The sequence below is a fragment of the Etheostoma cragini genome, chromosome 5, assembly GCF_013103735.1.
Source record: "Etheostoma cragini isolate CJK2018 chromosome 5, CSU_Ecrag_1.0, whole genome shotgun sequence".
Classification (NCBI taxonomy): domain Eukaryota; kingdom Metazoa; phylum Chordata; class Actinopteri; order Perciformes; family Percidae; genus Etheostoma; species Etheostoma cragini.
Window position 1 is genome coordinate 7,185,956 of NC_048411.1, and position 12,345 is coordinate 7,198,300.

Consider the following 12,345-nt stretch of genomic DNA (forward strand, 5'->3'; position numbering starts at 1 on the left):
GTTTGGACCCCAGGAAGATTAGCTGTCGTCTCGGCGTCAGCTAATGGGGATCCTTTGAAATAAACAAATAAACAAATATCTATCTTGAGCACTATAGCATCTTTGATTGCATACTAGCCAGTTTGACTGGGAGTATTGGCCTCTTTCAGCCTCCATACTCTTTGGATGACGTTGTCTACCATATATGGGCATTCTATTGGCTTTACTTCCCTAAACAGAGAGCAGATACGGAGACGCGAGCTAGCGGCATGAATGAGCCAAAACGCAATGAATTACGGACATAAAGTGGATAAATCTCGGGTGTAACGGTTTGGATTTAATGCTCAATGACCCTGAAAAAGGCTGGAAGTTCCAGGCTGGTTAGAAAATAACCTGTAGAGGCTAGAGAGACCTGGAAGAGACCTCCGTAACCGCTAACTCGTTATCTTTTAGACGCAACTTTTGTGAGTTTCTTTGTTGAATGGTTGATCAATTATTAAACTATATATATCTATATTTTTTTTTTTTTCGCGGACCGCCTGAATGCGTAAATAGCCTAAAAATATACATTAACTGACCACTGCTTTCAACTGAAACCGTAATTTTCATACCATTCAAGGATTAGGCTACTAATCATTTGCACAAATTAACCGTACTTTTTGCCTTAAAAGTAAGCAGAAGATATTGTTACTCAGGAAATTTACCATAAAGACCCATTTCCTCCAACGCTTTAATATGATGCATAAGTTTCTCCCTCTCTCTCTCTCTCTCTCTCTCTCATGGGCTAAAATATTAATTTCCTAAGTCATAGTCACTTCCACTGTTCGCTTTTAATGCAAAGTGTACAACTGTTTGTTTTTGCAAATGACAAGTGACTCATTGAATGGTTTCAGTTAAGAGCTGTAGTTCCTGACTGTATATTTTTAGACTATCATTCAGTTGGTCTGCTTTTATCCGTCACAATATTTTTTTAATTAATGTTTTGTTTTTTAACAGAATCAGAATACAGAAGACATGTAATTAGAGTTACGATATACAGTCTTTGTCATAACTAGGAAAGTATATATTAACATTGTTGTCTACTGTCCTCTTCTTGGCTGTGAATGTAGCCATCATTACTGAGTTTGTTATTATGCTATAATAAAGCACGTAAGTATAAAGATGAACAAGTTAAGCAGTGCTAACACTGCATATGTACTGTATGTACCCCAGCATTGTGTATTATCAGTAGCAGCGAAAACAATTTGTTGTAATTTGTCATAATAGACAATATAGCTACGTACCTAGGAGAGCATCGTAGCTCTGCTAGGGTCCTGCAGGTCCCACAATGTTTCATTTTACATTCTACAGAAAGAAGACTAACATTACACAGCTCCATTGAGTAAGGCCTCACTAAGCTTACCTGAGTCCCATGGCAAATTACCAGTTACAGTAGGCCAATGTTAGCTAGTTGGCTAGCATTTATTTTAGATAACGTTAGCAGATGGCTTACACAGCTTTATTACCTAGTAACTTAACACAATCAAAACAAATGTCTAGTAACGATGCTTGCAACGTAGACAATGTGGACAATATACTGTATATGATCAATACTTGCACTTTATCAGTAGGAATCCGCTGTTTAGAGTTGTTTGTGAACCTTCCAGAGTCTCTAATGTTAACTGCACTGAGCTGTCAAACTTACTCCAAAAACTCATTAGCCAATGCGGACGCACCCCTGTAAAACCCGCCCATTAGAGATGTTTTGTTTGCAAGTTTTACCTTTGACAAGTTTTTTGCTTGAGTTAGTCAGGTCAAGTCAGCTTTATTGCCAATTTCTTCACATTTAATGGACATGCAGAGAAATTGAAAGTTTGTTTCTCACCATCCCCATGGTGAAGAAGACAAAAAAATGCACAACAGATAAGACATTTCTACCACAGAGTAGAAACAAAAGTGCTCAACAGTTAGGGACATTTTTAACACTAAGACAGCAAATGGCAACAGCAGCAACTTCAGAGTCTAGAGTTTTTGTTGAAAAATATGTTATGTACAAAAGAAGATATCGCAACTTCAGAGACCAGAGGTTTTTTGGGGGGAAGAGTGAGGGGGTAGAGAGGAGAGTTCCATTTCCTGACAGCCTGGTTGATAAAGCTCTTTGCTTGTCTGATGGACCGGGCACTGAGGCTTCTATATCTCATCCCAGAGGGCAGGAGGCTGAAAAGATTTTGTGCAGAATCTCAAAGGTGGACATGCACCTACGATGACAATGTCAGACCCCTCCATGATTTCTAAGTGGGAGAACTTGCAAAATAGCAGGGTGTTCAAATACTTATTTTCCTCACTGTACATGACATCACCAACTACAGAGGCTGTGGTGCAACATCAGGTGACCCGAGTGCAAAGCTGGCAGGAGCTGAATTGCTTCTTTGCTCACTTTGAGTCATCACACCAGCACCACTCATCTGCCCCAGCCCTGCCTACATCCCCACCTGGTTCCTGCACTACCCCAGCCCTGCCCCCATCCAAATCTGGTTCCTGCACACCCCACTCACCGTAAAGGAGCATGACGTCGGACGAGTACTCCTGGCAGTAAACCCAAGGTATGCTGCCGGCCCAGACGGAGTACCTGGTAAGGTACTCAGGGCATGCGCTCACCAGCTCGCCCTCAACTTTACCAAGATCTTCAACCTCTCCCTGGCCCAGGCAGTCATGCCGCCCTGCCTAAAAATCAGCCACAATTATTCCAGTGCCAAAGAAGTCTCCCACCACCAGCCTAAATGATTACCGTCCTGTCCCGCGGCCCTCACCCACTCATGAAGTGCTTTGAGAGACTTGTTCTCCAACATATCAAGGACTACCTCCCCCCAGACCTGGACCCCTATCAATTTGCATACCGCAAGAACAGATCCACAAGGGATGCCATCGCCATAGCTCTCCAATCTGCGCTAAGCCACCTGGAGCAGTAGCAGAAATAAGTCAGCATGCTCTTTGTGGATCACAACCCCGCTTTCAATAGAAGTCCAGGACATTCTATTGAAACGGAGAGTAGGTGGATAGGGTCCACACCTTTCGGTTTCTTGGCATCCTCATCTCCGCTGACATCTCCTCGACAGGTAACACCAGAGCGGTCATGTAGAAGGCCCAACAACGGCTACACTTCCTGAGGGTCATCAGGAACCTGGACTCCAACCTTCTACCGCTCGTCCATTGAGAGTTTGCTGACTGACTGCATCACAGTATGGTATGCACCGTGGCAGACAGGGAGAGGGTGCAGAGGTTTGAAAGGTCAGCGCAAAAGATCATTGGCCTACCTGACGCACATCTACACCTCCCGCTGCCTCAGCAGAGCAGAAAGCATCACAAAGGACAGCTTCCACCCCGGCTCTGTTCTGTTTGACCTGCTGCCCTCAGGAAGGCGCTACAGGTGCATCAGAGCACGGACTAACAGACTATAGAACAGTTTCTTCTCAAAAGCCATAACCACTCCAAAATCACACATGCACTGACTTCACTTCACAGCCTACCCCCGGCCCCCGGACTTTTTTCTACCCACGTACTGTGTAATACATAATATATATAATACCAAAATAGAAACTGGAACTCTGGAATTTGTTTATTATTTTACTTAACTGTTTAATCTCATTACTGTGCAATATTTAATAATCAGGACTTTTGATACACCAAACTATATTTCTGCATATTTATATTTATATTTTTTTTAATATTTTGTGTAGACACTGTAAAGGGGTTGCTTGAATCTTGTTGCACAGGTACTGCGCTTGTGTTTAATGACAACAAAAGGCATTCTATTCTAGACAGACAGATATGTACATAAATGTCACACGGACAGACAGACAGTGATATGTGATTTTCCAAATGAAGGTTCAAGCTGGTAACTTCACAACAGGAAAGCCAGGACTTAAAAAATGAAAGCCTCAACAGTAACTGTCTGTTTAGGGCAATTAATCCTGGGCCAAGTTTTTCGATTACTACAGCCAAAGAAAGTAAATCCTTACACCAAGCTCTGGATGACCATTTTATTTCCCCAAATAAAATATTTCCCAAAAGCAGAATAACAGAAATCTAGAGATGTACTCTTATTTCAACAAAGAATAAGGATCAAGCCATTGTTTTTATGTAGCACTCAAGTTGTGCGTTTAATGTCCAGGAAGATGGCGGGCGGTCGGTCAGGTGTGGTAGTCGCTCTGTTACTATATACACTACTTCTGAAGTTTATCCACCCGATAAACATCAATCTGCTTAAACAAACTCTAAACAACAAATATGCGAACATTATTCGCAACAATAACGAACTAATTGCTCACGGGGTTCATCGGTATAAAACAACAAACAAGATCCACAGCGTTTTCGGGTACGGGGAGTACACTTTGGCCATCTTTCTTTTAACCCCAAAACGATACAACCGCAGGATGAAAAGGACAAAAACAACATGTAAACGACAAACCAGTCAGGCTGTGATAATAGCCATTTTTTTGCTTTTGTCGGGGGACATTCATCAGTGTCCTGGTCCAACCACAAATGGAGCAAATATGACTGACGTTTCTACTCGCAACTCTACCTCAGCACAGGATCCAGAGGGTACTCAGCGACGTCCTTTTGACAGCTTGTTGCACTCTGAGGAGGCCAGTCCTGGCGGGCATCTGCAGTTAACCCCGCCACTGGGAGAGGCATCTACACCACAGGAGACCTCTTCTGGTGTGGACGTCGTTGAATTCGGCGCTGCCCTCTTTCAGCACTCCAATTCTGGCCATCTGAACACGCCGGAGGACATGACAGCCGTCTGGATCTCAATGGAGGATTATCCACTGTTTGGCTCACCCGCGGTAGGGACACCAGCGCCGGGGAGATTTGCTGCAACGAGTAACGTTGCATCTCCAGCGCTTCCCACGAGTAGCACCGGCGGTGACCATACGCTCGTGAGTACATCCAGTGTCCAACCGAGTGACAAACACTGTTTGAATTTATCAGACAAACATGTGTACAAGAAAAACAAGCATGGGGAAGTAAACAGAGCCATCCGTAAGAACCGGAAGTGGAAAGTCTTTCCAACTGTAAACAACTCAAGGATTATCTGGGATCCGAAAGCAAAACCAAAGGGCATATTAGGCGGCCACCAAAACATACGGAGCCTAAAATCCAAAAGTGATCAATTAAATCATATATTACTAGAATCTAATTTGGACTTCTTCTGTTTAACGGAAATGTGGCTTCATGATAACTCTCCATCCGCTGCTCTAATAGTTCCAGGTTATGATATTTACCGAAGGGACCGAACTGATGCAAAAGGGGGTGGAGTTTTGATGTATGTAAGAAACACCATCCGTTGCAATGAGATTCAATTGCAAAGTCCATGTGATCTAGAATGCGTAGCTTTGAATATGATTCTTCCGCCTCAGATGTCCTACACCCTTGTAGTAATTTACCGACCACCTTCCTCAAACATTAGCTTCTATAAAAAACTTAAGACGGTATTATGTCAACTTGATTTTAAGAAAGAAATAATCATAATGGGTGACTTCAATTTAAACTGGGAAGATAAGTCCTCAAGAATGAAGTTCAAGCAAATTACTGATGGTTTTAATCTGGTTCAATTGGTTAAAGGTCCAACACGCGTAACAAATAGCACCAGTACCCAAATCGACCTTATATTTAGTAACAGACCAGAAAGGATCATAAAATCATTCAGTATGATAACTGGGCTATCGGATCATAATATGGTGGTTTACAAACCCTTGCAATAAGGAATTTGTTGGTATTCCGAAAAACAAACAAGATGACTTCAAAGCAGCCATAAAAAACAAACTGGGATGAGCTACTTCCTGAAAATGATTTAAAAATGACCAGTCAACTTTTTACTGAAAAATTGCAATCTACAGTTAATGAATTTTCTATTAGAATTAAATGTAAAAACAAGAAACAGGGTCATCCCTGGGTGAATGAGAAATTCCTAAAATTAATGAAGGAGCGGGACAATGCTTAAAAAATAGCCATTAAGTCAAAGATGTCCCACAATAGGCCTAACTTCGTTAGGCTAAGAAACAAAGTAACTAGTGAACTGAGGAAAGCAAAGGCGGACTTTTTCATCATAATTATTGAAAATTCAAATGGTAACTCAAAAGCCATATGGAGTCAGATTCAAAAATTAACCGGTCAAAACATTAGTATAACTAAGCCAATTGTACTAAAAGCAAATGACACAATTTTGAAGTGTCCAACCAACGCGGCACAGGCCTTTAATCAATACTTTGTTGAGTCAGTAGACACTATCGCCCAAAGTTTTGCAATACTACAAAATAATCCATGTACAGCTAATACTACAGAGCCAGCACTAACACTAAGACCAGTATCAGAGGATGAGGTTATAAAAACAGTTACATCTTTCAAACCCTCAAGGGCTAAGGATGTCTATGGTATGGATACACTTATGCTGAAAGAGATCAGCTCTTCAATAGTTACCCCACTAACACACATAATCAATACTTCACTGGCCCAAGGATGGTTTCCAAATTCATGGAAGCCTGCTGTTGTGGCCCCTGTATTTAAAGGTGGTGACCCGCTACCGACTTCCAACTATAGGCCCATCAGTGTTGTACCTGTAGTATCCAAGGTACAGTGGTTTGAAAAAGTGTTTGCCCCCTTCCTCATTTCCTGTTCCTTTGCATGTTTGTCACACTTAAGTGTTTCGGAACATCAAACCAATTTAAACATTAGTCAAGGACAACAGAAGTAAACACAAAATGCAATTTGTAAATGAAGGTGTTTATTATTAAAAGGTGAACAAAATCCAAACCATCATGGCCCTGTGTGAAAAAGTGATTGCCCCCCTTGTTAAAACATACTATAACTGTGGTTGTCCACACCTGAGCTCAATTTCTCTAGCCACATCCAGGCCCTTATTATTGTCACACCTGTTCACAATCAAGGCATCACTTAAATAGGAGCTGCTTGACACAGTAAGGTCCACCGGAAGATCCTTAAAAGCTACACATCATGCCGAGACCCAAAGAAATTCAGGAACAATTGAGAAAGAAAGTAATTGAGATCTATCAGTCTGGAAAGGGTTATAAAGCCATTTCCAAAGCTTTGGGAATCCAGCGAACCACAGTGAGAGCCATTATCCACAAATGGCGAAGACATGGAACTGTGGTGAACCTTCCCAGGAGTGGCCGGCCGCCCAAAATTACCCCAAGAGCGCAGCGATGACTCATCCAAGAGGTCACAAAAGACCCCACAACAACGTCCAAAGAACTGCATGCCTCACTTGCCTCAGTTAAGGTCAGCGTTCATGCCTCCACCATGAGGAAAAGACTGGGAAAAAATGGCCTGCATGGCAGAGTTCCAAGGAGAAAACCACTGCTGAGCAAAAAGAACATCAAAACTCCTCTCAATTTCTCCACAACACATCTTGATGATCCCCAAGACTTTTGGGACAAAATTCTGTGGACCGATGAGACAAAAGTGGAACTCTTTGGAAGGTGTGTGTCCAAGTATATCTGGCGTAGAAGGAACACTGCATTTCATAAAAAGAACATTATACCAACAGTAAAATATGGTGGTGGTAGTGTGATGGTCTGGGGCTGATTTGCTGCTTCAGGACCTGGAAGACTTGCCATGATAAAAGGAATTATGAATTCTGCTGTCTACCAAAAGATCCTGAAGGAGAATGTCCGACCATCTGTTTGTGTACTCAAGCTGAAACGAACTTGGGTTCTGCAGCAGGACAATGATCCTAAACACACCAGCAAGTCCACCACCAAATGGCTGAAAAAAAAACAAAATGAAGACTTTGGCGTGGCCTAGCCAAAGTTCTGACCTGAATCCTATTGAGATGTTGTGGTATGACCTTAAAAAGGCCGTTCATGCTCAAAAACCCTCTAATGTAACTGAATTAGGACAATTCTGCAAAGATGAGTGGGCCAAAATTCCTCCAGGACGCTGTAAAAGCCTCATTGCAAGTTATCGCAAACGCGTGGTTGCAGTTGTTGCTGCTAAGGGTGGCCCAACCAGTTATTAGGTTTAGGGGGCAATCACTTTTTCACACAGGGCCATGATGGTTTGGATTTTTTTTCACCTTTAATAATAAACACCTTCATTTACAAATTGCATTTTGTGTTTACTTGTGTTGTCCTTGACTATTGTTTAAATTGGTTGGATGTTCCGAAACACTTAAATGTGACAAACATGCAAAGGAACAGGAAATGAGGAAGGGGGCAAACACTTTTGCACACCACTGTATCTGAAAAACTGATTAACAAACAAATCATTGACCATCTCAACAATAGCTCCTTTCCACTGCACCCAATGCAATTTGGATTCAGGGCCAACTATTTGACTGAAACAGCTACATGTTATTTCATTGAAAACGTTAAGGCATCACTGGATAAAGGGGGGGTTATTGGGGCTGTGTTCCTTGACTTAAAGAAGGCATTTGAAACAGTTAATCATAAAATCCTATTGTATAAATTACTTAATTTCAATTTCTCTTCAAGCTTGGTCAACCTTATCAAATCTTATCTCTCACTCCGCTCTCAACATGTCAAAATTGGTACCTATAAATCTGACCCACTTGATCTTTCCACCGGGGTCCTGCAGGGATCCATACTTGGCCCAACCCTTTTTAGCATATACTGTATATTAATGATCTACCCTCTGTTTGTGGAAAGTGTGATATTTTAATGTATGCTGATGATACAGTTATTTTTACTCATGGTAGGACTGCTGAAGAGGTTGCAATCAAGCTAACAGATGTGCTAGTGAAGGTTACATCCTGGCTTAACCACTGTTGTTTGCAACTGAATGTTTCAAAAACAGTTTGTATGTTCATTACCAAAGGCTCCCGCATAGACGCAGAGCAAGACATTTCCATTTCAGGACACAGACTAATGGTTGTCTCAGAATACAAGTATTTAGGAATGCACTTAGACTCAAACCATGCCTTCAAAACCCACATAAATTGGGTCTGTTATAAAGTAAAGTTTAGTCTGGCCAATTTCAGGTATATCAGAAACCTATCAACTGAGGCAGCTAAGCTATACTTCCACTCATTGGTTCTCTGCCACATCACCTACTGTCTCATAAGTTGGTCCAATGCACACTCTACAGCTCTAAAACCACTGAAATCATTACAAACAAGCACTGAAAACACTAGACAAAAAGCCATTTCGTTACCATCATTACCATATTCTAAAGAAGTATAAACTGCTAAGTTGGGAAAACCTCATAAAATACAGAAATGTCTGCTTAGTCTATAAGATCATGCACAGTTTAGCTCCTCCTCCTTTGTCTGACCTTATCAATTTTAACTCAAATGCAAACAGAGTTACCAGAGGTGCAACAAGGAGGGACTGCACAATCCCATTCAAAACATCTGCATTCAGCCAGGCCGTCTTCTCATTTACAGCATCACATCAGTGGAACTCGGTACCACCATTAATTAGAGAGTCCCCCTCCTATTACTCATTTAAGAATAATGTTAAGAAATGGATGATTGAAAATCAATACTGTAAACACTGACGCTGGTCCCATCCACCAACAATAACTGTATCATCTATTTTAGATTTTATTTGCTTATCTTGTTTATTCGATTGTTGTGATTTAACATTGTAATTTTTAACCTTTTGTCTATTGTATAATTATCTTCATTGTATTATAACTGTTTATTATTTTAGGATGTTTATTATTTTAGGATGCCTAATAACATCTGGCTAGGGGACTGCCGATGAAAATTAGCCTATGGCTAACTCGGGTACGCTTACATTTGCTTTGAATGTTGATCAGTGTACATTGTCCCCTTTTCAAATAAACAAATAAATGAAAAAAATAATGACATAAGCAGATGTCTGACAAAATAAAAGTTTCTTACACTTTCAATGAAAGTGTAAGGCTTTTGAAGAAACTTTTCAGAACTTCAGTTCATTTATAAAATTTAAATCCATTTGCATTTTCCCTGCATTAACTCATCCTATCCTTTTTAAATATTCTTGTGATTAATGTATTTGTTGGACAGCTTTTTCAATGCAATGTGGTTTTGCCAGCTTTTTTCAGACAATGCCTTTCACCTCTCAGCAAGGATATGGCGGATATAAATACAAACTATTTCTTCTTTCAGCCATTTCGGTCAGTCCAATTGAGATTCCACTTTTGATAGTCTTACAGTTTAGTTTTGAGTTTTTCTAGCAATGTATTTTAGGTCTTAGATATGTTAAACCATTAGTTTCATATGTCTGCATTTTTATGAATGTTTTTCACAGCTCTTTCTTTACTACTTATTTCGTTCTTCAACTAGAAAATACAATTCACACACACACACACACACACACACACACACACACACACACACACACACACACACACACACACACACACACACACACACACACACACACCTTTGTCTTTTTTGCATCATAAAAAGTTTTGATTTTAAATCAAAAAATCTTGCTTGCTCACGGGTTTAGCAACAAGTTTTGAGCCTTTTGAGACTAAAAGATTTGTGAGTCAAAAACGGCCTGGAAAAGAGTTTCTATTGGTGGACAGCATGGCCACACCCACATTCAACTTCTGCAGCTCTGGTAGATGGCGTCCAGTGTCTTTTTGACGTGCAAGCAAAACATTTTCACTCACAAGCAAAACATAACTTAGTTTTTAATTTCAGTGAGAGAAAAAAATGCAAGCTAAAAAAACTTTTATTAACTTGGGTTATAAAGAAGCAAAATTAAGTCATAGTGAATGGCAAAATTGTCAAAATAGTGTCCTAAATCACTTCAGTCAATTCACCAAAACAATTTGAACAAAAGATTTGTTCACTGTATTGTTCAGTGCTTGACCAGAGCACTGCCTGCACATAGTCCCACTCACTGAAATTAACCACGCCTGAATAACTTTTTAAAAATCTATGAACTTAAAGTTCAGTTTGGCTTGCTAGGGAACCACTCCCTCCTAGTCATACCTGACAGCAAGCAGCCTCAGGCCCAGCTCCAGACACTCTCCATCCAGCTCCTCCAGGGACACTTTGCAGCTCATGGGTCTGACAGGCAGCGGACTGCCTTCTTCCAGAACAGCTGGGAACTCCTGCACAAACCTTCCCAGGAAGCACCTGGCCTCCTCCTCCATCTCGCTAATTCTGGCTGCAGGAAGCTCTCAGGTTAACAGCGGGACAGGGCTCACAGTTCTCAAGGGGAGACTTAAAAGAGCATAGAAAGCAGGTTAAAATATTATTAAATTAATAATATATTGTTTTAACCAATAGCCATCTTTAGTCATTGCTGTAAACAAGGAAATTCAACTAAATGTCACCTAATGTTGGATCTTAAACTTTGACTTACTATCTTTTACTGCACTACATTTACCTTGAGCATCTTAGTTACTCAGTACTACAAAATAAAAATCAGAAATGTTACACTTGAAAAAAGCAGTTTGGTGAATCATTGCTCCTAAAATGCAAGTTAAAGCCCGCTCTGTTCCAGTTGGTGACATAGTGCCTGTTTGTTGCCAAGCGGCAAAAAACAACAACCACAGGCCAAAACTAAAGAAGAAGAGGAGGAAGCATAATAAGTGACAAGCCAATTCCCCCCCAAGTCCCAGTTTGTGCATCCGCAATTCCTCTCTTAGCGCGTCTTAGTCCCGCCCAAAGGATATCCAAGACAATGTTCAGGTCCCTATCCCATTACCAATTGTCTATCCTAACCACTTAAGGTCCATGCCTAAGCCCAACCAGTTGGGCTGCTACGTAGGGCGGGGCCTAAAAGTTACATGGGATCCATACTAGAAATGGCGATAGGTGTAAATCGAGGCCTTGGAATCCTGCTCTGCCTTTGAGAAAATGAAAGCTCCGATGGGCCGATCTCTGGATCTTGCCTCTTATGAGGTGTGTGTGTGTCGGCCCGCCCCCGCAAAGATCCGACCTGCAGAATAGCAGAAGAAAATAGCTACACCTTCACCAATATTAAGGCTGAAAACAGAACTATTTTGGCACATAGCTACATATTTAAAATGTCTTCCAGTTCCAGTGTTAAATATTCTCTAGAAATAATAGTTTATTGATCTTTGAAAAGGTGTACCTTCATTATCATTATATGAAAATGGTCTCAGAACAATCTTACCACTTATCACAATAACTACTGGAACAATTTATTGTCCAGCAAAATTTGTTATCGTGACAGGCCTGGCTTCGCTCGCATCTTTCTCCACCGCCATTACGGAACTCTAGCGCACAGCACTCCATCTGTTTGCTGATTGGACTGCCCAAAATTTGACTGAAAAAAAACCAACAATATACCGCGAACCTATACGAAATACTGAAGGGAAATGAAAATTGAGCGCAAGAAGGGCGGAGCCAGGCTAGTAAGAAAGGCTAGTCCCCCCCCC

General features: G+C 41.1%; 1 protein-coding gene across 3 annotated transcripts in view; it reads right to left on the minus strand.

Moving 5' to 3' along the window:
* Nucleotides 1-12,345, minus strand: part of ppm1f (protein phosphatase, Mg2+/Mn2+ dependent, 1F) — a 62,236-nt gene that overhangs the window by 48,561 nt on the left and 1,330 nt on the right. For 2 of the 3 annotated variants that reach the window (XM_034871903.1, XM_034871901.1), the window contains exon 2: nucleotides 10,928-11,161. In XM_034871903.1, coding sequence (XP_034727794.1) covers nucleotides 10,928-11,091 — 164 coding nt within the window. In that variant the 5' untranslated portion in view covers nucleotides 11,092-11,161. The remainder of the gene's footprint in view (nucleotides 1-10,927; nucleotides 11,162-12,345) is intronic. The other variant, XM_034871902.1, reaches the window with a different exon arrangement.